The sequence below is a fragment of the Geotrypetes seraphini genome, chromosome 6, assembly GCF_902459505.1.
Source record: "Geotrypetes seraphini chromosome 6, aGeoSer1.1, whole genome shotgun sequence".
NCBI lineage: Eukaryota > Metazoa > Chordata > Amphibia > Gymnophiona > Dermophiidae > Geotrypetes > Geotrypetes seraphini.
In genome coordinates, this window is record NC_047089.1 from 241,915,695 (window position 1) to 241,938,600 (window position 22,906).

General features: G+C 46.7%; 1 protein-coding gene across 2 annotated transcripts in view; it reads left to right on the forward strand.

The window, feature by feature from the left end:
• The window catches only part of ADGRG2 (adhesion G protein-coupled receptor G2), a 195,135-nt gene that overhangs the window by 137,429 nt on the left and 34,800 nt on the right, over positions 1-22,906 (forward strand). For both annotated transcript variants that reach the window (XM_033949916.1, XM_033949915.1), the window contains exons 18-23: positions 6,380-6,578; positions 10,048-10,204; positions 14,741-14,884; positions 17,758-17,883; positions 19,692-19,737; positions 20,060-20,163. In XM_033949916.1, coding sequence (XP_033805807.1) covers positions 6,380-6,578; positions 10,048-10,204; positions 14,741-14,884; positions 17,758-17,883; positions 19,692-19,737; positions 20,060-20,163 — 776 coding nt within the window. The remainder of the gene's footprint in view (positions 1-6,379; positions 6,579-10,047; positions 10,205-14,740; positions 14,885-17,757; positions 17,884-19,691; positions 19,738-20,059; positions 20,164-22,906) is intronic.

Sequence of the window (22,906 nt, forward strand, 5' to 3'; positions counted from 1 at the left end):
CTACAGCGCTGAAAGGCGTATGCAGCGCTGTACAGTTAACATTCAATAGGCGGTTCCTGCTCTGAAGAGCTTACAATCTAATTTGGACAGACAGACAGGAAGTCTCAGGGTTGGGGTGTTTCTAGCACAAGGAATGATACGATGGGCTTAGGTAGCTGATGGTGAGTAGGAGTTAAGAGTTGAAAACAGCGTCGAAAAAGTGAAGACTGCTACAGGGAGCAAGACGCACTGATTCCGGCAGCATGTTCCAGCTTTACGGTGCGGCGGGAAAGAAGGCACGGAATCTGGCATTCATGGTGGAGGAGAAGGGTACAGATAAGATAGATTTACCCGATGAACAGAGTTAATGGTGGGGGAGCATAGGCGGAGATAAACAAGAAGAGATATTGAGGGGCTATAAAGTGAATGCACTTGTCAGTAAGAGGAGTTTGACCTGTATTTGGAAATGGACGGGGAGCCAATCAAGTGACTTGAGGAGAGGGGTGATGTGAGCGTGGCGGCTCGCCAGGAATTTGAGTCATGCGGCAGCATTTTGAACGGACTGAAGGGGTGAGAAAGGGATGAGCGGGAGAAGCAAAAAAGCTGCAAATGAGATTCAGGTGTCAGGTTTGTCTTCGGCGGTTTTGTCTATGAACCATTCAGGTGTCAGGTCAAAAGCGCGCCGGGACAAAGGCGCGTGCAGACAACTGAGCGCAGCGTGAGGCGCGCGCCAAAGAAAATGACTGTTTTAAAGGGCTCCGACGGGGGTGTGTGTGGGGGGAACCCCCCCCCACTTTACTTTATACAGATTGCGCCGCGTTGTGAGGGGTTTGGGGGGTTGTAATCCCCCACATTTTACTGAAAACTTCACTTTTTCCCTAAAAAACAGGGAAACATAAGTTTCCAATATAAAGAGGGAGATTACAACCCCCCAAACCCCCCACAACGCCGCCGCCGCGATCTGTATTAAGTAAACTGGGGGGGGGTTCCCCAACAAAACCCCCCGTCGGAGCCCCTAAAAACACTCTTTTTCTTCGGCGCGTGCTTCCGTCTTGCGCTCAGTTGTCGGCGCACGCCTTTGTCTTCGACGGTTTTGTCTATGAACCGAGATTCAAGATAACCATCTGGTTTTCTAGAAGCGTTTCTAGAAAAAGCTGTCTGTTCCATATCGGGAAAACAAGACCAGAGAGGAAGTAGCCATCTCTAATCACAAACACACAGCGAAGAATTCCAAACGACAGAGAATATGTTCCCCAGGACGATTTCCCCAAACCGTAGCAGGTAATACTTGGTGCAATTATAAAACAAAAAAAAGCACTGAGAGAGTACACTTCTCCCTCCGTATTCGCGGTTTCAATTATTCACGGTTTTTAGCTTGCTGGCTCTTCCCCTCAAATTACATCAGCTTCCATAGAGAAATTGCTGATTCCAAGCGTTTACAGAGAAAATCGCTGATTTCCAGCACTTTGTTCACCGTGTTTTACCTCTCCTTCAGAAACAGGCCAGGTCTCTCACCATGTTATTTGCGGTTTCACCATATTCACGGGGCAGCCAGAATCCATGCAAGTCTTATACCCTTAATGGCGAGATCCTAGCAAAAACGGTAGAAGAACGAGACTTGGGGGTAATCGTCAGTGAGGACATGAAGTCTGCCAATCAAGTGGAGCAGGCTTCGTCCAAGGCAAGACAAATCATGGGCTGCATACGAAGGGGTTTCGTCAGTCGTAAGGCGGAAGTCATTATGCCATTGTATAGATCCATGGTGAGGCCCCACCTGGAATACTGTGTGCAATTCTGGAGGCCGCATTATCGCAAGGATGTGCTGAGACTGGAGTCGGTGCAAAGAATGGCCACCCGGATGGTCTCGGGACTCAAGGATCTACCATACGAAAAACGGCTTGACAAATTACAGCTATACTCGCTCGAGGAGCGCAGAGAGAGGGGGGGGGACATGATCGAGACGTTCAAATATCTTACGGGCTGCATCGAGGCGGAGGAAGATATCTTCTTTTTCAAGGGTCCCACGACAACAAGAGGGCATCCGTTGAAAATCAGGGGCGGGAAACTACGAGGTGACACCAGGAAATTCTTTTTCACTGAAAGAGTGGTTGATCGCTGGAATAGTCTTCCACTACAGGTGGTTGAGGCCAGCAGCGTGCCTGATTTTAAGGCAAAATGGGATCGGCACATGGGATCTATTCACAGGGCAAAGGTAGGGGAGGGACATTAGGGTGGGCAGACTGGATGGGCCGTGGGCCCTTATCTGCCGTCTATTTCTATGTTTCTATGTTTTTAATAGAAAACAGCAAGTAACATATAAAAAAGTCCTGCGAGCTTGTACGTGGTGCGCGTGTTGTCGGGGCGGCGGCCGGCTTGACTCGGGAGTTGAGAGATCCTGTGCGTGCTTCTGCAGGATGGCGGCCGGCTTGAATCGGAAGCCGGGCGGTGCTGGTGGACGGCAGAGGCATTGGCCGAAGCGGGAAGTCACCACACTGAAAGCGCTGCAGCACCCACAGGCAGGTACCCACCCCTGGGCCACCATAGCTGAGAGCTCGTTTGTCGGGACGGTGCTCGGTTTGCCAGACAAAGGCTTGCTGAGTGTTTTGCTCGTGTTGCAAAGCACTCGCAAACCGCGTTACTCGCAAACTGAGGTTCCACTGTATTTGAATAAGAAACCTAAAACTAAACTAAACCTTAAGTTTATATACCGCATCATCTCCACGGAAGTGGAGCTCGGCACGGTTTACAAGAACTTAAAATAAAAGAAGAGAAAGGAAAAGTCTAAAAGACATTTGGAGCACTGAGACAATGCAGCAAATTTCTGCCACTCAGTGGCCACGGATTTGGACTTGGAGGATGAGATGTACAGCATCGGCATCTATGAGGCAGACTTGGTTTTTTTTCTGTTGTATAGAATTTTCTGGACCCCTGTTCGGTTGCAAAAGTTAGATAGTTCTAAGTCAAATAGATGCTGGCACTGTCATCTCGATATAGGGACACTGGATCATCTATTATTCTATTGCCCCTTGATACTTAAATTTTAGAGATCTATATGAGGTCAAACAGTGGCTACCCTAGCATATGTGACACCCGGGGACCATCATTTTTTGACACCCCCCCCCAATCTGTACGAAAAACATGATTTTTAGTAACAAGCCACATGTCACACATGAGTACCTAGGAAAAGGCAGCATCTTACATATTGCAGTGAGCAGTACATCAATACACCCATTGTAAAACTAAACAAGCCAGATTAGTACAGATCAATCCTACACCGACAATCCTAACAGAAAACCATGTCTTTCGAACACACAGAACACAGAAAACACCTTCGCCTAGTATGGAATATGTCATCACAAACTAACCCCTCCCCCTTTTACAAAACTGTAGTGTGGACTTTAGCCACGGAGGTAACAGCTCTGACGCTCATAGAATTCTGAGCATCAGAGCTGTTACCACCACGGCTGGCGCAAAAAACGCTCCACAGTTTTGTAAAAGGGGGGATAAAATAGAAACACCTAGACAAAGGTTAAATTGAACCAGTAAGAAGCTGGACTCTGCATACAGTGCACCACAGAAACAGTGACACATGTCTCCTAAAGCAATAAATAAATAGAAAATTTTTTCTACCTTTGTCTTCTGTGGTTTCTGCTTTCCTCATCTTATTGTAACTCTCTTCCTTCCATCCACTGTCTGCCGTCTCTCTTCCCCTATATGGCATCTTCTCTCCTATGCCCCTTCCAGAAACTGCATGCCTCCCCCTTCCATCTCTCCTTTCATCCCCATTGGTCTGGCATCTCTCTCCTCTCCTTCCCTCTGCCACACCTCTCTTCTGCAATCCCTTTCCCTTTTCCCCCTCATTTTCCTTTTCAATTTATTTTCTGCATCTGTCTAGATTACGTTCTTACTACCCTTTCATCAATGTCCTTTTTTACTGTCTACCTAAAGCTTGCCACCTCTTTCCCTTACCCCTCCAGTGTTTCCCTAACTCAATCCTTTTCTCCCCATCATGTGCCCTCCTTTTATTTATCCCCTCCTTCCATCATGTACCCTCTTTCTCCAACCCTTCTAGTACCTTCTCCTCTCTTTGTCCACTTCCATCCAGCATCTGCTCCCCTCTTTCTCTCCTCACATTTCCTTCCTGCATTTGCTCCCTTATCTCTCCCATCTGCACTTCCATCCATCCATACTTGCTCTGGAGTGGACTCAGCAGCCACATGCTGAAGGTCCCGCGATGACTCCTCTGCTAGCTCTGCTCCAGCAGACGCAGGGAGTTGTGGCAAAGTCTCGCAATGATTGCGTCTACCAGGTCCACCCCCTCCGATGTAACTTACTTCTTCCGGAGCAGAGCTGGCAGATGAGTCATCGCGGGACCTTCCTGCACCTCAGGGCGGCTGCCGACTCTGCTGCAGAGAAAGTAAGTCAGAGGTAACGTGACCTTTTATTTTTTTCATCAAAAGGGGACATCTATTAAATGACTGTGTATCCTTTCTTTCATTTCTTTTTTTCTGCACTCAGGCCCAACAATTGTCCCTTTCTATTCCCTCCCTCCCATGTCCTTAGTGCCCCCAGTGTCTCCTTCCCGTATCCATGGTGCCCCCAGTGCCTCCTTCCCATGTCCATAGTGCCCCCAGTGCCTCCTTCCCGTGTCCTTAGTGCCCCCAGTGCCTCCTTCCCGTGTCCATGGTGCCCCCAGTGCCTCCTTATGTCCCCCCCCACTGCCTTCCAGATTTTATCCTAACCCAAAGCCAGCCTGCCCTCCCCCAAAGCAGCCCCCTTTCCCTCTCCCTGACTGTCTCTCTGTGGCCCCCTTTCTGTATTCCCCCCCCCCGAGCAAAGCTGTCTGCCCCCAGCACACCCCTCCCCCCAAAGCAGCCCTCTTTTCCTCTCCCTGACTGTCTCTCTGTGGCCTCCCTTCTGTATTCCCCCCTCTCCGAGCAAAGATGTCTGCCCCAGCACATCCCTTTCCCCAAAGCAGCCCCCTTTCCCTCTCCCTGACTGTCTCTCTGTGGCCCCCCTTCTGTATTCCCCCCGAGCAATGCTGTCTGCCCCAGCACATCCCTCCCCCCAAAGCAGCCCCCTTTCCCTCTCCTTGACTGTCTCTCTGTGGCCCCCCTTCTGTATTCCCCCAGAGCAAAACTGTCTGCCCCCCAGCACACACCTCCCCCCAAAGCAGCCCCCTTTCCCTCTCCCTAACTGTCTCTCCATGGCCCCTTCTGTCTTCCCCCCAGAGCAAAGCTGTCTGTCCCCAGCACAACCCTCCCCCCAAAGCATCCCCCTTTCCCTCTCCCCCTGGCCCCCTGTATTGTTCCCGTTCTTACCCTCCCTCCATCCTGGCGTCTTCTGGCCTGCTCCTCTTCAAAGCAGCCTGCGATCGTGGCCGGCTTTAGCGAACCTCGCAGGCCGCTCTTCAACTCGGTAGCACGTTCCCTCTGACGTGATCCCGTGCGTCAGAGGGAACGTGCTACTGAGGTTGGAGAGCATCCTGTGAGGTTCGCTAAAGCCGGCCACGATCGCAGACTGCTTTGAAGAGGAGGATCAGCGGCAGCGGTTGGTGAGTGAGGACGGGAGGGGGGAAGCTCCAGAGTGTTCCCTGCCAAGGACGCGGGCAGGGAGATAGCTTGCCTGCGCTTCCTCCAGCGGTTGGTGAGTGAGGGCGGGAGGAAGGGAGTGGCCAGAGTGTTCTCTGCCACCGGGTTCTAAAATAGAATCCGGCCACGGATCAGAAAACACGGCCGCAGGGATCACGAAACCCTAAGTGCGCATGCTTGCTTAGGGTTTTATTATGTAGGATACAATGTTTTGTTTCATACAATAATGATATTGAGCCTTATGGGTCTTAATGTCTTGTCAGTTAAGCGATAGAAGGGCTGAAGGGCACCATTTTTGGGCTGGGTTTAGGGCATCAGTTGGTCTTAATCCAGGACAAAATCAACATTTTAATTTGGTAAAATCAGAGGCAACTAAGCTGACCTGAGATACTGTAGTTTTTGTATGATTAAGTGAACCTTTTATTTAATTATTTATATTCTGCGTATTCTACAATTCTATACTGATTACAAATTATTCAGGTACTCAAAGCATTTTTCCTTGTCTGTCCCAGTGGGCTCACACGCTATCTAATGTACCTGGGGCACTGGGGGATTAAGTGACTTGCCCAAGGTCACAAGGAGCAGTGCAGGATTTGAACCCACAACCCCAGGTGCTGGGGCTATAGCTCTAACCACTGTACCACCTGGCTAAAAATACAGGCTAAGAAAGAGAACCTTACTAGGTGCCTGAGAATCACCTTCAAAAGTAAGCAACGTTGTGGAACTTGTCTGAATTGCAGGGGTGTATCTCTCAAGGGCAAAGAACATCTGCATTTGACCTGACCTGACCTGTTTCTCTTCTGCTGCAGGAGGGATTCTGAATGATATAAATAGTTTGCTAAATTCCTCCCACCTTAATGGAACTGTGGTTGACAAGATGGTGGCCCAAATGGAGCAAATTTTATCAGGAAATGAACCGGTAGACCCTGAACTCGCAGGAACCTTTGTGGATGTAGTCAACAATTTTATGAACATCTCATCTGACCTGCTAGCCCCAGTTGCAAACCGGTAAGTAGCATGGCAAACTCGTGTGCCACAGCACAGTGGCGTGCCCTGAAGAGATTCCGAGTGTGCCATGAGATATTCCAGAATTATACTTTATTTTTAAAAATTCCCTTCATAAGTATACACTAGAATAAATGACATGAACGTTGCATGTGCAAGTCTGACAATGTTATGAGCGTGATTGGTCCTTGAAAACTAACAGCAAGTAATTTTAGTTTTTAGGTTTTTTTTATGCCGCGGTTATCCTAACTTGAGCAACGCCTTGCCAGAGGTTGTGATACGAGCGGATAGCGTAGCTGGTTTTAAGAAAGGGTTGGACATGTTCCTGGAGGAAAAGTCCATAGTCTGTTATTGAGAAAGACATGGGGGAAGCCACTGCATGCCCTGGATCGGTAGCATGGAATATTGCTACATCTTGGGTTTTGGCCAGGTACTAGTGACCTGGATTAACCACCGTGAGAACGGGCTCCTGGGCTTGATGGACCATTGGTCTGACCCAGTGAGGCTATTCTTATGTTCTTAACAAAGCAATCGAGGCTTCTTATCTTTGCGAACTTGGATTTTCAGCTTTGACAGAAATTAAATTGCAAAAAAAAAAAAAGAGAACGACTGAACAAATTGCAGCTCTACACTCTCGAGGAACGTAGGGAGAGGGGAGACATGATCGAAACATTTAAGTACCTCACGGGACGTGTCAAAGTGGAAGATGATATTTTCTTTCTCAAGGGACCCTCGGCCACAAGAGGGCATCCGCTCAAACTCAGGGGCGGAAAATTTCATGGCGACACCAGAAAGTATTTCTTCACAGAGAGAGTGGTTGATCATTGGAACGAGCTTCCAGTGCAGGTGATCGAGGCAGACAGCGTGCCAGACTTTAAGAATAAATGGGATACCCATGTGGGATCCCTACGAGGGTCAAGATAAGGAAATTGGGTCATTAGGGCATAGACCCAAGTGGGTAAGCAGAGTGGGCAGACTTGATGGGCTGTAGCCCTTTTCTGCCGTCATCTTCTATGTTTCTATGACTGCAGATGGTGGATGATGAAATGCGTGTTTGCTTGTCGACCATCGAGCCACATTTTGAGTTAGTTTGCACTCAAAAATAAGCACCTCCATCGCAATGATTAAACTTCAATTTCACCGTTGTTACAATTACCCATACATAGCTTACAGAACTTTAAATAAATAACTCTCAGATTTAATTTTTTGGTTGGTTTTGCAAATTTATAATTTCAATTGGAACGTGCTGCGAAAAACATTGGCTTTGTTTAGTATGCCGGAACTAAAAAAAACTTTGAGAGACGCTGCTCTGCGGCAGACAGCACATATCGTTCCACTGTTTACAGCTGAGCAGACCAAGGCACTGAAAGATAAGGATTAATTTTAGAACATTGTACAGCGGGCCAGAGGTGGAGGGACCTCAAGAATTAAGCTTTGCATTTGTCCTCGTTCTCTGTGCAAGGCACTAGAAAACATGACTTTCTTGTCAGTTCACTAACAGAATCAGACAGAAAGAAGCAAAAAATGAGAGCAGATAATGGCCGTGAGGTAGCTATGGTCAAAGCAATTTAAATGGCCAGAAACTGCTTCTGGCGGTTTAAGGAACTAGTCCAGGGCTAACTGGACTTACCCCTCCTTTTTTCAAGCTGCCCTAGAGGTTTTTTGCGCAGGCCGGCGAAGTTAGTGCTCCGACGCTCGTAGGAATTCTTTAATTAGTAAATCGGTTTCAGTTATGAGCTTTAACACGCTCAAAATAGAAAACATTAAAAATTAATTGGGCGATAGGCACTTATCTTCTTATGCGCGATTCTACAAAAGATAGGTGCCTATCACTTGGTAGGCATGTTTAGGGGTGGAGGAGGACTTAAGTGCTGCTAGGCGCAATTCTCTAAAGAAGTTTTTCAACCTTTTTACACCTATGGACCGGCAGAAATAAAAGAATTATTCTGTGGACCAGCATCGGTCCATAGACCAGCGGTTGAAGAACACTGGGATAAGTCGTGGGCCAGACCCCGCCCCCATAATAGTACTAATCATAACACCATTTCTTCCATTCATTTTTTCATATATACACACAATATAATCTTATTAACAACACATAATGGTTAACCACAAAATTAAACTACACAAAGCACACTGACAGCAGATGTAAACTCTCAAAATTGACATAATTCAATCGCTAAATTCAAAAATAAAATCATTCCCCCCTACCTTTGTTGTCTCCCTCCCTCCATGCTGTGCCTTACCTTCTGGCCTGCTCCCGCCCGGCCGTTTTATCCCGCCCCTGGTGTTATCTTCAGGCCGGCTCCCTCTTCCTCACTGATGCAGTGCACAAAGCTGCGGGCATCCCACGCCTCATCTGGAAGCCAAGGCTTCCGGTCCAGGCGCAGGACGCGCGTAGGAGCCACTGCCCTTGGCTTTGTGCACTGAATCAGTGAGGAAGAGGGAGCTGGCTCAAAGATAACGCCACATCGATCGCACCTTGGACCGGCGGTTGAAGAACACTGTTTTGGGCCTGATGCACGTGCTGGCCCTGTGGACCGGGAGGAAATTTCTGTGGACCGGCACCAGTCCACGGACCGGTGGTTGAAGAAAACTGCTCTAAAGGACTTAGGCGCCTATAATGTAAGCCTTTAAAACCCTGGCCTACTTTACAGACACATAAGTTTGAAGGTGGACATGATTCTATAATAGGCATCTAAGTGTGATTGACAAGAGATAGGCGTCTACCTTTTTAGATGCCATTTACAAAACTTCCCCCTTAGAACGCTGCTAAAAATGACCAGTTAGTGCCTAAGCTGAATATTTTGCGGGCATCTCCATGGCAGAGTCAGCACTTAGACGGTTAATTTCAGATATTCAGCACTTAAATATCTAGGATAATTAAATAAACAGGACCACTTAAAATGCAGTTCACCATAGGCACTTAAGTGCTGAAGATTGCACTTAACCAGCTATAGGCTCCTTTGACACAGCTGTGGTAGAGGCTTCTACCATGGGCTGGCGAGATAGATGCTTCAATGCTCATAAGAATTCTATGAACGTTGGACCATTTACCTTGCAAGCCCGCGGTAGTAACCTCTTCCGCAGCTTTGTAAAAGCAAGCGTATGTTTTGTCTGGTCATCTTATTTCTGGATATTCAATGCTGATGCCTTAACATAGCCAGTTATTGACTATCCAGACATAAAGCGGGTGACATTTAGCAAAATGCTGAGCGCCACTTCTGGAATATCTACCCCCATTTGCCCTGTGCAGTCTGCCCATCCATACCATCTGCTATCTTTCTGTGCTTATCCCACTTTTTCTTGAAGTCAGACATGGCCTTTGTCTCCACCTAGGGGTTGTTCCATGCATTCACTACCCTTTCTGTGTAATCTTAAAGGTTGCATTCACAGGAGCAATGCCTTGTTGATAGAAAACAGAAAAACTCCAATATTATAGGATAAGTAGTGTTTCCTGGCCTTTTCACAGATTAATTAACATTGTGGATGCGGTTGGATTAAGAATGGATTTTCCATCTGAGTCTGTAAACCTCACAGCTTCTTCCCTGGCCCTGGCTGTGACCAAAGTCAATGCGACCTCCTTCAAGCAAATATCCTTTGCTATTGAACAGACCTCTGATCTGCAGGTACCATGAACTGCTTTTGGGATTTGGAAGGGGATACAATTTTTTTTTATGGGTCAAGGCTTCACTGAGAGGTTAGTCTTATTTTTATTCAGAGCCTAGATTTAGGAGCAGCAGGAGGTGGTAGACAGATCACAGACCACGAGGGATTCAGTTTGGGGGTTAGAGCATGGGGAAGGGGTAAAACGCGGACCTCACGGACCTGACGGACCTCGTGGATCTAAAACCACACGTCCTTAAAAATCTGAGGTCCGTGCCACTTGTAATTAGTTTCTGGCTCTGACAGACCTCGATGACAATTTAGCGCTGATGGATCCGTCTTAGCTTAGGAAGGGAAAAGTATTAGGATCCGTCAGCGCTAAAATGTCATTGAGGTCTGTCAGAGCCGCGGACCTCAGATTTTTAAATTTACTGGGGCTGCAGGAAACCAGTTTAAACGATTCGTTTTAGAGCCGCTCCAGCACTAGTCTCTGGCTCTGACAGACCTCAATGACATTTTAGCGCTGACGGATCCTAATACTTTTCCCTCCCTATGCTGAGACGGATCCGCCAGCGCTAAATTGTCATCGAGGTCTGTCAGAGCCAGAAACTAACTACAAGCGGCACGGACCTCAGATTTTTAAGGAAGGGCGGTTTTAGATCCGAGAGGTCCGTCAGGTCCGCGTTTTACCCCTTCCCTAGAGCATGCAACCACGTTTAAAGACTAACCCCAGAAGTCTCACCGAGAATATGAGCCTCTTGAGAGACGTAGAAAGCATTCCAAGAATAGCAAGTTTAGAGAAAGCCATATTACCTCTTTTGCATAATAAGATGCTTTTATTAAATTTTTATTTTATATTTGACTTACAGTTAAGCTGCGTTATCATCAATTAACATGTGCTACAGGAAACCAATGTGCATTAATTGGTCAATAACATGCAGTATTGTGTGAACACAGCTTGTTAAAAGTCCCTGAACTAATCATAACCCAGAGTTTAGCCTTATGGCGAGGAAAGTCATCCTGGTGCCCTGCAAAGATTAGGTGTGCAGAGAGAAACATGTAGGAGTAGCAGAGAACTTTATCCAAATTGCTACTAGGGGCAGGAGTGAGAGAGGACAATAAGTAGATCTAGGAGAGCCTTCTGGGGCTTGGGGGTGGGGTGCAGGAAGGGGGAGGGGATTGGAGATGCTCTGGCCCACAACTGACAGCAATGTGGGTGGGGGCCAATGTTGAGTGCCAGCACATGCATAGATAAGTCACCGATTAGGACTGCTTTATATGTGGTCCTATTTGGGATAGCCATGTGGGATCTGTTAGAGAGAGGAAGAGATAATGGTTACTGTGGATGGGCAGACTGGCCGGGCCATGTGGCCTTTATCTGCCATCATGTTACATTGTTTCTGTAACCATAAAGTTCTATGACATCACAATGCAGGTGTAAAGAGCCCTAGCCAATAGGGAGAGGAAATGCAAATGTTAAGAGCCTTAGCCAATAGGGAGAGGAGGAGATAGTAGATGCTCTGGATGGGCCATTCACGTTACCATAAAGTTCTATGACATCACAATGCAGGTGTAAAGAGCCTTAGCCAATAGGGAGAGGAGGAGATAGTGGATGCTGCGGATGGGCCATTTGCCTTTATTTGCCATCATGTTATAATGTTAACCATAAAGTTCTATGACATCACAATGCAGGTGTAAAGAGCCTTAGCCAATAGGAAGAGGAGATGCAAATGTTAAGAGCCTTAGCCAATAGGGAGAGGAGGAGATAGTGGATGCTGCGGATGGGCCATTTGGCCTTTATCTGCCATCATGCTTCTATGTTTCTCTGTTTTAGACAGTGGCAGTGAATATTGCCAGCACTCACAACGCTCCTAGCCGTTCTCCAACTTCACTCACGCAATGTTCCTCTCCGGCTCACTTTAAAAAATGGCTGGTCAGACACAATAATCGGCAGCACTTCCTGGTTAAATGCTTTTTCTATTCAGATGGACGGTTCAGGAGTTGTGAGGGTCTACTAGGGATGCAGTTTGTTAATCGTTATGAACCTTTTCTACGCCTCCTCCTTTGCTATCCCATTCAATCTGGATTTGTAGTTCCTTGTTCTAATTTTATGTTTTATTGTTACTGAACTTCCTTGCTGTTGGCTGAGGAAGGGCCTGCATATTAAATACGATTAAAAACCATAACTACGAGTGTTTCCGAATATCAGTGGCCGGTCCACGTTGCGCGATTTAAGTGGGAAGAAACCTCTCCTGCCTGCTTTCGTTTTGAATATCGACCAGCAGATCTCTGGTGTGCCCAGATCTAAATCATATGTATACGTCACAGGCGTCAAAGTTGGTTCTCGAGGGTCCGCCATCCAGCTGGGCTTTCAGGATTTCCCCAATGAATATGCATGAGATCGATTAGCATACAATGAAAGCAGTGCATGCAAATAGATCTCATGCTTATTCATTGGGGAAATCCTGAAAACCCGACTGGATTGTGGCCCTCGAGGAGGGACTTTGACACCCCTGGTATAGAATGAGGTTAAGACAGGGGTGGGCAACTCCGGTCCTCGAGGGCTGGAATCCAGTCGGGTTTTCAGGATTTCCCCAATGAATATGCATGAGCTCGATTAGCATACAATGAAAGCAGTGCATGCAAATAGATCTCATGCATATTCATTGGGGAAATCCTGAAAACCTGACTGGATTGCGGCCCTCGAGGACCGACTTTGACACCTCTGGTATATGTGATAGGTAGCCAGAGAATCGGAACAGTTAACATATTTCTCCAGGGGAAGCTTTGGAACTGTTGCCTTAATCAGCTGCACAGAACCAAAACCCTTATCCACACTCTTATCACCTCTCGGTTAGACCAGTGGTTCCCAACCCTGTCCTGGAGGGACCACCAGGCCAGTCGGGTTTTCAGGAAAGCCCTAATGAATATGCATGGAGCAGATTTGCATGCCTGACACCTCTATTATATGCAGATCGCCCTCATGCATATTCATTGGGGCTACCCTGAAAACCCGACTGGCCTGGTGGTCCCCCAGGATAGGATTGGGAACCACTGGCTTAGACCACTGCAATTTGCTTCTCTCAGGCCTTCCACATGACCATCTCTCCCCCCTCCCCCTTTCAATCCATTCAAAATCCGGCTAAATGACATATTCCACCAGAACCACTATACTCTCTTCAAGTCACTTCATTAGCTCTCCATCTGTTTCCATATAAGTTTCAAGTTCAAGTTTCAAGAGAGGGACAGATTCTTCAAACTTTCGAATAATAAAAGAACAAGAGGGCATTCAGAAAAGTTGAAAGGGGACAGATTCAAAACGAATGCTAGGAAGTTCTTCTTTACCCAACGTGTGATGGACACCTGGAATGCGCTTTCAGAGGGCGTAATACTGGGGTACTGGGGTTCAAGAAAGGATTGGACAATTTCCTGCTGGAAAAGGGGATAGAGGGGTATAGATAGAGGATTACCACAAATTCCTGGACCTGTTGGTCCGCCGCGTGAGCGGACTACTGGGCATGATGGACCCCAGGTCTGACCCAGCGGAGGCATTGCTTATGTTCTTATTTATAGCTTGATATACCAATCATCACATGCATCTGGACGGTTTACAATATTAAAAATCAGAAAAATCTAATAAAATTTAAGATTTAATTGAAAAAAAAATAAAAAGGGTAAAAATAAAACTATGTCAAATTAAGACTTATTAGAGACAAAAGGTACTGGGGGTGGGGAAGTTTTAATTACAATTTGTAAATAAAAATAAAAAGGAAGGATAGAGGGGTAGGGAATAACGAGAGGAAGACAATTCAAACATCCACTCTGCAACCCCCCCCCCCCAATATCTCTCCCCCTCCACCTCCCTTCCCCCCCCCCATGAATTCTGTTCATTGGCTAAGTCCCTCTGATCAGTACCCTTCTCCTCCACTGCCAACTGCAGACTCCGTCCCTTCTATCTTACTGCGCTGTATGCCTGGAACAGACTGCCTTTTACTTTAAGGGGTCCTTGCTCCTTCCATTCCTTTCGCAAAACTTTAAATTCTGTTTGCAAATCACTCTTATTAGTTTTTTGTCTTTTGATATATGGCCCCTTTTTTGTGTTTCTTTGATTTGTTTTATCACCTGATGTTTTTCTTTCTAATTTTTGTTAACCAAGTCCAGCTCCTCTTTTGGTGATGACCCGGTCTACAAATCCAAGTTTTAGATTCGATGAGGTCAAGTTCCATTTCTAGCAGTGTTCAAATCCAAGCGATAAACCCATTTTTTTTCAAGGCAGCTTTCAACACCTAACTCCCACTCACCGTACGATACCTAAGTCCATCCTATCGTCTCTCAAGAAACTCCCCAACCCTATATGTCCTGTCTGTCCAAATTAGATTGTAAGCTCTACTGAGCGGGGACCGTCTATTGCTTATTAAATTGCTTTTGCCTTTCAGCGCTATAGAAATGATAAATAGTAGTATTAAGAGTTTAATGTGCTGTAATTATAATAGCATTTTTTTATTTACTTTCTTACAATACAGTGAAATATAGAAATGGCTTTTGCCTTTCGTTCTCAGGTCTCTTTAGGAAGTGGGGAAAATAATCGCAGTTCCGCTGCAGTTACGTTGCCTTCGTCTCTCCTGGCTGACTTATCTCCCGAAGATAAGAATTTGGCTTCTAGAATCCAGTTCAACTTCTTTGCGAAGACGACTTTGTTCAAGGTAATTTCTTGACTTGTTTTGTGCAGGCCAGTGTCTCGCAAACTTTCCAGCCGGCGGCACACGAAACCCAGCGCCCCGGCCGGAAGGCGCCCGGAAGTGCGCGGTCGTCGACACGATTGACATCATGCGCATGCATGACATCATCGCATCGATGCATGTGCGGAGGCCCATCTGGCCGCGACCTGCTTTGGTGGAGGGATCCGGGAGGTACGTGGAGAGGAGGCGGGACGCCGGCGAGGAAGACAGTCAATCCGCACCGGCTGACTGCCTACAGGACGCGAGAGGCACGTCCTGTGGGCAGTCAGCCGGCGCGGATGACTCTCCCCTCCTCGCCAGGGTGTCGCGGCGCACCTGAAATCTCAGGAGGCACACTGGTGTGCTATGGCACAGAGTTTGCGATGCATCGGTGTAGGCATTCATAAGGTAAAACAAATGTTTTCTTTGCTTATGTTCAGTTTTAAAGAAGGCGCAACGTAACGAGCCCAGAAGGCATTATCTTTTCATTGTTGAAGTTGCTTCCTTCAAACTTGCCATTTTATTTCAAGTGGGCACCTTGTACGCACCAGATCTTATTGGTCTGTATCGACTGTGATGTCGCGAGTGACGTCACTCTTACACGCATTGTGTGACCTGATCAGATGTGCGCACGAGGGTCGCTGCTTTTCTTGTGTGTCGCAGTGGGGCATGGCTAGTGGTTAGTCTAGACTGGTTCAGATAAAGATGCCTGCCTTTTGAACTGGAGCATATATTGCTTTGATAACTTTGGGGCTTGCTGGCAGCATATAAGAAATTAGATAAAAGTTCTAAAAAAAAAAAAAAAATTTATATCATAGAAAGTTGAATTCCATTTTTCTAAATGCATCTACACTTGCTTACTTTTTACTATAAGGTTTTCTAGGAGGGTGTCATAATTAAAATCATAAAGAAAAACTAGATGACCAAACTCACCGAGTCCCCCACCTTCTCACCCCTTCAGTAGCAGGGGTCAGCGACCTCCGACCCGTTAAGTCATATTTTGATACGTCAGTATTCAGAATCCTGGTACACTCCCTCGTACTAAGTCAACTCGACCACTGCAACATCGCCTATTTAGCAATTTCCCCAAAGAATATGCGACGTCTGCCACTAGTGCAAAATGCAGCGGTCAGACTCATCTTCGGGTTAAAGAAATTTGATCACGTGACACCTTACTACCGGCAGTTGCACTGGCTACCGACGGAAGCACGCGTAAAGTTTAAGTTCGCCTGCCTCTGCTTCAAAGTACTCTAGGGTCTAGCCCCTAAATACATAACGGACCTTTTCACCTTCTCCACCAACAAACACAAGAAAAGCTCACATCTGAACTTCGTTTCCCCCCCCAGTCAGAGGTTGCAAACTAAAAAAAACACCACGAACACCTTCTCTCACATCAAGCAGCATTATGGGGCAAAGACCTAGGACAATTGCTTTCACCCACCACTTACGAGGAATTCAGGAAGCGCCTAAAAACATACATATTCCTGAAGTACCTAGACAACTGACCCGTACACCTCTCTCAATAACGGTTTTCTTGACCTATTCTCATTCTCTTCTCTCTTAAGTTCACTCATTTTGTACCTCTTGTAATCTTTTGTCAACCACATAGAACTTCACGGTATTGCGGTATATAAACTGTTATTATTATTATTATTAATAACCCTTGGGAACAGCAATCCACTCAGAGCCGACGCTGGTGCGAGCAGCAGGTTAGGGTTTGCTGCTCGTGCTGGGAACATGAAAGGGGTTCAGGGGCGGGGGAGGGGTACATGGGGGTGGGGGGGCGGTGGAAGGACACCCCCGCCCCAGGCGCCTCTCGCCCTCGCTATGCCAGGGGTGGGAACCAGCAAGTGCTAAGAGTCTTCATTTGCAACTATCTTGGCGGGAGGGGGAGGGAAGGGGCTCCCTATTTGGTATCTTCTCTCCCACTCCTCCATTCCCCAGCCATTGCAACGAGAGCTGCTGGCCAGAGAGCACACCTGGCCCCGCCCCCATTCTGTCCCCAGTCCTGCCTCATTCCGCCCCCAGCCCCCATACAAACCTCGTGTCTCCTCCCCCGAGCTCAAGGCCGTGCCTGGAGGACCTCTGCACATGCGTGTGACATCATCAAGTCAATGTCCGCGCATGTGCAGACACGGCACCGAGCTTGGGGGCCTTCCAAAACCCAGACAAACTGCCTCCGGGCACCCGGACAGTTCCCTAAAAAGAGGACGTGTCCAGGTTTTTCTGGCAACCTAATGGACATGTGGTTTAGGAAGGGGTTACGAGAGTTTCATCGATCAGTTAAAAGAAAGTGACAACCCAAAAAAGTATAAGACCCCCTGTTATAAAGGGTCAGATATTGTTGGTGTCAGGTCAAAAGCGCGCCGGGACAAAGGCGCGCCCAGACAATTGAGCGCAGCACGCGCTGCCGCGCCGCTCTAAATTACTGTTTTTAGCGCTCTGACGGGGGGCATGGGGGGGAACCCCCCCCCACTTTACTTAATAGACATCGCGCCGCATTGTGGGGGCGTTGTGTGGGGTGTGGGGGGTTGTAACCCCCCACATTTTACTGAAAACTTCACTTTTTCCGTTTTTAGGGAAAAAGTTCAGTTTACAGTAAAATGTGGAGGGTTACAACCCCCCAAACCCCACATAACGCCAGCACGATGCCTATTAAGTAAACTGGGGGGGTTCCCCAACAAAACCCCTCGTCGGAGCCCCTAAAAACTGTAATTTAGAGCGGCACGGCGGCGTGCGCTGCGCTCAATTGTCGGCGCGCGCTTTTGTCTTTCGCGCCGTTGTCTATGAACCATATTGTTTGATTCTTTTCTGAATATTATTTGACCTTTTCTCCTTCTGAATGCCTCCTTATACAGAGTGGCTCTGAATGGAATAAGTCTCTGATCAGCTCTGTTATCTCTTCGAGTGTCGCTAACCTCACCCTGACTCACCTGAAAGAGAATGTCACTGTGATTCTGAAGACAAACAGACATCCGAATCAGGTACGGAGCCGTTGAACGAGCAATGATTTTGTCGCGGCTGGACTACTGCCATGTCCTGTACCTGGGAATAACTAAGACCAGATGCAGGGGCATTGCAGGTGGAACATCAAGATATGAGCATATTACTCCCATATCTCCGACAATTGCATTGGCTGCCACTTGCATTTAGAATTCAATACAAAGCAATTATGTTATGTCATCAATTTCTATATGGTATGATTCCTGAATTTTTTAAGAGTCTGATGCCTGGGTATCCATCATTAAGATCATTGCGTTCTAAGAGTTCGGCATTACTGAAAACGAAAGCTAATCCTAAATATGCGAAAATGAATGCCATGACTTTTACATGTGCAGGGAATAGCCTGGTTGGTCAAATCCGAAAATAAGGAGATAGGGAACTCATTCAGAAAAATGTTTAAAACATTTCTTTGAGCAATTGATCTAATGTGAAGATTAAATCTGTCTGTTTTGCTCTTATTTTGTTCTGACTTTTTAATATTTTATGTATGTAACTTTTTGGAAACTGTTTTAGAAAAAGAAGGTATAAAAATTTTAAAAATACAGTGGTACCTCGGTTTACGAGTGCACCGGTTTGCGAGTGTTTTGCAAGATGAGCAAAACATTCGCAAAATCGGCGCCTCGGAAACCGAGCGCGCTTCGATTTGCGAGTGCCCCCCCCCATGCGAACTGGCACCCTCCCCCCCGCCACGCACAGGACATGCTGGTGCCGGTACCGCTGCGGAAGCTACAGAAAAGTAAGAAGAGGGTTCGGGTGAGTTGGGGAGACCTCAGGTCGCGGCGGGGGGTGCCAGATTGCAGGGGGGGAGGGTGCCAGTTCGCGGGGGGGGCCTTCGGGGAGAGCAATGCCGGTTCTCGTGGGGGGGGGGGGAGCAGCGCTACTGGCCTCGGGGGGGGGGGGAAGTTGAGGGGTGGAAACATATCAAAGCAAGTTTCCCTTACTTCCTATGGGGAAACTTGCTTTGATATACGAGCATTTTGGATTACGAGCATGCTCCTGGAACGGATTATGCTCGTAATCCAAGGTACCACTGTAAATACTTATGGAAAATTGGTCTGAGGCCAGCAGAGGGCGATAAATGTAATTACATGAGGCAGAGCCTTTGAGCACGGGACAGGACAATTCATCACTGTTGATTCATTGCGGCCATTCAGCACAGCCATTTCATCACTGAATTGGCTGCGATGAATCATCCATGGCAGCACCTGACCTCTTGTGGGATCTATGCTTTGACACACAGCTCCTGATTGGTGAGGCCCGACTTTAGTGCAGGAAGAGGCGGTCGGAGCATACCGCGAGTGATTTCCTTCACTCACCGGCGCTCCGGCTGCCCTCTCCTGCCCGGTCATTCGCGGTCAGAAAATACTGCAAATGACTGGGACCGCGAATCGCTGACCGCGAATGACCAGGGGGAGCACTGTATATCAAATATAAAATATACTTGGACATGTCTGGGTTTCCAGACGGCTTTTCAAAACCCGGCACTTTGTCCGAGTTTTGAAAAGCTTCCAGCGCGGGACCATGTCGGGAGGGCACCTGCGCATTGGCAGATGCAACACGGTGACATCGCGTGCCTGCATGTGATGTCATCCCATCACACTTGCCCTCCCAACACGGCTCCGAGCATGAGAACAGGTTGGGGGGGGGGCGTGGCTGGGGGGTTGGGTGGAACTTGGCGGGACTGGGGGGGCGGGACGGGGCCATAGGTTCGTATTTTACAATAGTAAAATCCGGTAACCCTAACCGTGTGTCATATCAATATCGCCTCTGTGCCTTTATTTTCACGCAGGAAAAGAACGCTGTGCATTGTGTGTTTTGGAACTTTAGCGCCGATGGTATGTACATGGCATTTCCTCTCTCTGGTTCCTGGTTCCTCTCTGTACATAATAACATATTAACCTCTCCTTGCACCTGGATCCTCGACTGTTCCTTGACTATAATTTATTAGCCTAATTGTTGTACCTAGGTTCCCTCTGTTTCTATCACCCTCCCGGTTTCTTTGTTACCCTGTTCTCAGAAGCTGTGTTTGTGCTACTGTTACCCGCCCTGAGCTTTCTGGGAGGGCGGGAAATAAATTGAAATAAAGAAATACATAAAATCTCATGTTTCTCATGTATTTCTGATCTTCGTGAACTCTGCCTGGCTCTCTTCTAACAGGGGGACGTGGGGACTGGTCTTCCGAAGGCTGCACGGTGGCCTCTTCAAGAATCGATCAGACAGTCTGCAAATGCAACCACCTGACCAGCTTTGGAGTCCTTCTGGTAAATCTAATGTTTCTGGATGATACAGTGGAAACGGACACAACTTCCGTAACGCTTATGATCTTTGGGCTAAAAAAAATGGGAACACATTACTCCCTACTACAAAAAAAACTCCACTGGCTGCCCTTGGAAGCAAGAGTGCAGTTCAAGTTTGCCTGTCTCTGTTTCAAATCCTTTCTTGGCTTGGCCCCCATATACTTGGTTCCCCATTTTATCTTAGATTGCTCACCCAGACCCACACGCAGAGTTCATCTGTTTAACCATCCAACACTAAAGGCCTGCCGTGACAAAAGATTCCTGAACTCGCCTTTCAAGCAGGTCTACAAAATGATTGGCTGGGCAATATCATCTGGCGCTCCTCATCCTACCTAAATTTCAGAAAATTATTAAAAACAAACCTGTTTAACCGATTTGTATCCTAAGGCCTCTTATGCCCGATTTCTTTTTTCCCTAGATCTCTTATGCCTTCCTCTGTATCCTGCTCACCTATACATATTGTACCTATATATTGTACCTGCATCCTGCTTACCTATATAAATTGTATCTATATTCGCTGATTGTCCAGCCCTTCTTAATTGTAAACCGCCTCGAACTACTACAGCTTTGGCGGTAAATAAGAATAAAATTATTATTATTATGTGAGGGGGGATTTAGATCCGACCGGTTCTTGTCTTGTGACGCTGTCGTGAAAACCTAGTTCGGAACGAGGCTGCATCCCACCTGGTTGCTTATAACGTAGCAAAAACATTTAGATGCCGCAAAACCATATGGACCCTTGCGGTTAGCAGTCAATGAAGGAAAAACTGGACATCTTGTCAGTGAATTATAAAAAGAACGGTCGATCATAAAGATCGATCATACAAATAACAGAATCGGCCAACAGCGATCCAGTCGGTATCTTTAATGCATCCAGGTCATACTCAATTGGCAAGACAGGCATTAGAATTTGCATGATATTGTGGCTACTTCTGTATGCCTATTTTATAAAGGCAAATGGGCACCCGTGTAGAGCAGGAGGAATCTTCGCCTTCTGCTGCAGAGGGTTCATAGTCAAATGCGCGTGGCCAAATGCGTGAAGACATCTGAGCGCAAGACAAGTGAACGTGCACGTGATTGTGTGGTTAACATTTTGTGCGCTGAATTGTCTTGCGCTCGCTTGTCTTACGCTGAATTTTCGTGCGCTCAGTTGTCTTGCGCTCACTTGTCTGCGCGCAATTGACCACATGCATTTCTCTTGCGCGCATTTGACTTGCCACCGCTGGGGAGGGGGGCAGAGGAATCTTCGCCTTCCGCTACAGAGGGGGGTTCATAGTCAAATGCGCGCAAGACAAATGCGTGCGGCCAAATGCGTGAAGACAAGTGAGCGCAAGACAAGTGAATGTGCCCATGATTGTGTTGTTAACATTTTGTGGCCTCGGTTGTCTTGCGCTCACTTGTCTGCGTGCATTTGACTTGCCACCGCTACCGAGTGGGGGAGGGGGCAGAGGAATTTTCAGCTGGTGCTTTTCCAGGCGTTAAAGCATGATTATTTTTTTTTTTTTTTTAGATTTGTTATCTGCCTTTTCATGAGGAGATTCACTCAAAGTAGTTTTCAATACATTGAATAGTAATCAAGTACAGTGGTGCCTCACACAACGAACTTAATTGGTTCCAGGAGCAAGTTTGTTATGCGAAAAGTTCGTTATGTGAAACGCGTTTTCCCATAACAATACATGTTAAAAAAAATAATTCGTTCTGCAGCATAAAATATGCTAAGATGACATAAAAAAAGATAAATTTGTCAAAATGGTGAAAATGGTGGTCTTGCTGAGGCCAAACTCTTTGACGAGGTCACACTGTTTTACCCCACATTCACTCCTTCTAATTATTTCCCGTTTCATTTCAACAGAAATCACCTTCCTGCTTTTTTTAGAAGCCATGATATATAAAAAATATTGAGTTTATCTTAAAAGGACGACTGTATACAGTGAGAGAGGGCAGTTAAGTGCAGTGACTAACGACTGCCTGCAGTGCCTGCGCGGAAGGATGCAATACATCGGCAGCTCGGGCGACTTCGTTGTGTGAAACGAAGTTCGTTGTGTGAAACGAAGTTCGTTGTGTGAAGTTCGTTGTGTGAAACGAAGTTCGTTGTGTGAATCAAGACATGAAGTTCGTTGTGTGCAGCATTCGTTGTGCGAGGCGTTCGTTATGCGAGGCACCACTGTACTCTTAAGTATTTTCTCTATCTGACCTGGCAGGCTTACAATATATCTGTGTGGTACCTGGGGCGACAAGTTTCAAGTTTCAAGTTTATTAGAGTTTTAATATACCGACTATCAAGCAAATATCTACCCGGTTTACATAAAATTTAAGAAAATTTTTCTAAAAAAAAGAGGTACAAGTAATTATAAAATATTAAAAATTAAAATATGTGGTGAACATTAATGACTTTAACATAACAAACTGGATAGTGAGGGCAAAAGGGGAAAGGGTGGGTAAAGTTACATTGTAGAGAGAAAAATGGAAATAGAAGGGTTGGGGTTATAACAAATAGGGTAGGGAAAAATGTATGTGATGTAGAGTAGTATGTAGAAGTATGATAATAAAGAGAAGTTTAAACGGAAGAAAATGCGTCAAGAAATAGGAATGTTTTTAAGCTGTTCTTAAATTTATCGAGATTTTGTTCTTCTCGGAGAATGTTAGGTGAGTTGCCCAGAGCCATAAGGAGCAGGCTAGGATTAAACTCACAATCTAAGGATGCTGA